This window comes from Gavialis gangeticus, unplaced genomic scaffold (assembly GCF_001723915.1).
Source record: "Gavialis gangeticus isolate Ggan-Ray unplaced genomic scaffold, GavGan_comp1, whole genome shotgun sequence".
Taxonomy (NCBI): domain Eukaryota; kingdom Metazoa; phylum Chordata; order Crocodylia; family Gavialidae; genus Gavialis; species Gavialis gangeticus.
The window spans coordinates 45,342,727-45,344,769 of NW_017729033.1; the positions used below are offsets into that span (position 1 = coordinate 45,342,727).

The 2,043-nt window shown below is 40.6% G+C and overlaps 1 protein-coding gene across 1 annotated transcript in view; it reads left to right on the top strand.

Moving 5' to 3' along the window:
- The window catches only part of ANAPC4 (anaphase promoting complex subunit 4), a 54,442-nt gene that overhangs the window by 8,945 nt on the left and 43,454 nt on the right, over positions 1 to 2,043 (top strand). The window contains exons 10-11 of the mRNA XM_019526423.1: positions 400 to 486; positions 1,874 to 1,938. Of these exons, the coding sequence (XP_019381968.1) occupies positions 400 to 486; positions 1,874 to 1,938 (152 nt within the window). The remainder of the gene's footprint in view (positions 1 to 399; positions 487 to 1,873; positions 1,939 to 2,043) is intronic.

Genomic DNA, 2,043 nt, shown 5'->3' on the forward strand with positions numbered 1-2,043 from the left:
AGAAGGACCCATCCACTACCACCCTCTGGGTGCGACTCTCTAACCAGTTGGCGACCCATTGGACTGTATGGGTGTCTACGCCACAGTCCCCCAGCTTCCTAATGAGAATGGGGTGAGAGACAGTGTCAAAAGCCTTCCTGAAGTCTAGGAAAACTATATCCACTGCCACCCCTGCATCCAATGATTTAGTGACCTGGTCGTAAAAGGCCACCAGGTTGGTCTGACAGGACCTGCCGCTGATGAACCTGTGCTGGTTGCCCCTGAGCATGCCGTTCCCTGCTGGCTTAGAAGTGTAGCTTAAGATTGAAATGCATGTTAGCATGATTGACTGTTTAGTGAAAAATGTTAATATTGATTTTTAAGGAGAGAAGACTAACTTTTAAAATGTTTGTATTGTAGTATATAAAATTGTCACTGACCTGCATGTGTGAAGCATGGGAAGAAATTTTGATGCAGATGGATTCGCGTCTAACCAAATTTGTCCAGGTATTGTATAGGGAATTATTTGGGGAAGGTGGAAAATTCAAGTATATGACAAAGCTATTACATATTTTGGTTTTGATGCATAGTTGCTCTTCATAATATCCTCTGTAAATTAAAGAGGCAAGTTCTTTGAGGTTAAAAACAGCATTTAAGGTTTAAGTAGTTTTGTCCTGTGTCTTTATATTCCCATAATACTGATTTGTTTTGTTTTTATTAGTTTAAAGGATTCAGCATTGTGCTGTAGTTGTGGTTTGTACCATTTGTGGCTAGTGGCTTTCTCGTTGGATTTGCATCCTCTAACCCAGGGTGTCAGACTCACCCCTCTTCTGAGCCAGATCGGACCATAGGGGTCTTTCTAGGCCGAATCCAGCCCAGGGCACAGGGTGACTGTGGAGGTGTTTGCAGTTCAAGCCCCTTCCCCATGCATGCAGTAGCAACTCTAGCTGCTGCCTCATGCCAGAAGTGGAGCTGCTGCTGCTGGCACATTTCATGCCTTGGCAGCAGCAGCTCCCACTCTGGCACAGAGCACACAGTGGCAACAGCTCTAACTCCAGATCTGGTATGAGGCACACAGCAGCAGTGGGGCTGGCAGCTATGGAGCTGGGGCAGCAGTGGTGGCAATAGGTGAAACGGCTGCAGGACGACTGGAGCTGTATCAGCCCTTGTTTGTCCTTCTGCTGAAGATCTCCATGTCCACCAGGCCCAATGGCCCTGGGTTCTTCAGCAGACAACACCCCCAGCTTCTAGTGGCCTGTTGGCTGCCCAGCAGGCTGGACAGAGCAGCTCCATGGGCTAGATCTGACCATTGAGCCATATGTTTGACACCCCTTCTTTAACCCATTGAATATATTGCTCTTGACAGTAAGCTATCCTTTCCATGAAAATACATAGCTTCAGCATTATGTTTGAAGCTCTTGATTTCTGAGTGGCTTAACTTTATTTTTCTAATAAATAAATATTCCTGGGTAATTAAGCCCTCCTGCTGTAACTACTGTAGCTTTTGAAAAGCAGAACTTGGAGCCTGCATCATCTACTTCAAGTAAACAAGTAGAGCAAAATGTGCATAATGGAGCCATGACCTAGATACCATTGAGTGATTTAAGTTTTGTAGTAGTTGTTAGACTTTAATAAAAAAAAAAAAAAAAGATGAAAAATTGTTTTGTAATTGTAGGTTTTAAATGAATTAAAATAATACTCAGAACTCTCTTTGCTGGAGAAAATTTAGAAATAATAAATTCTTTTTATTTTAGTCATTGAACTGCCAATGATTTCAAATCTATTTTTAGCATTCTATGAAGTATTTTGTTTGTGTGTATTGTAAACTTTAAATATAACAGTAAACTTATGATTTAGATACAATTCTATTTATTTCATTAATTTTGACTGACAGGAAAAGAACACAACCACATCTGTTCAGGATGAATTTATGCAGCTGCTGCTTTGGGGAAAAGCAAGGTAGTTGTTGTTTATATTCCTAAATTGAATTATACCTCAACATTGTAAATGAATATTCTGATAAAATAAAAAAATGCTTGATTTTTTTTTTTTTTTTTTTTTTTT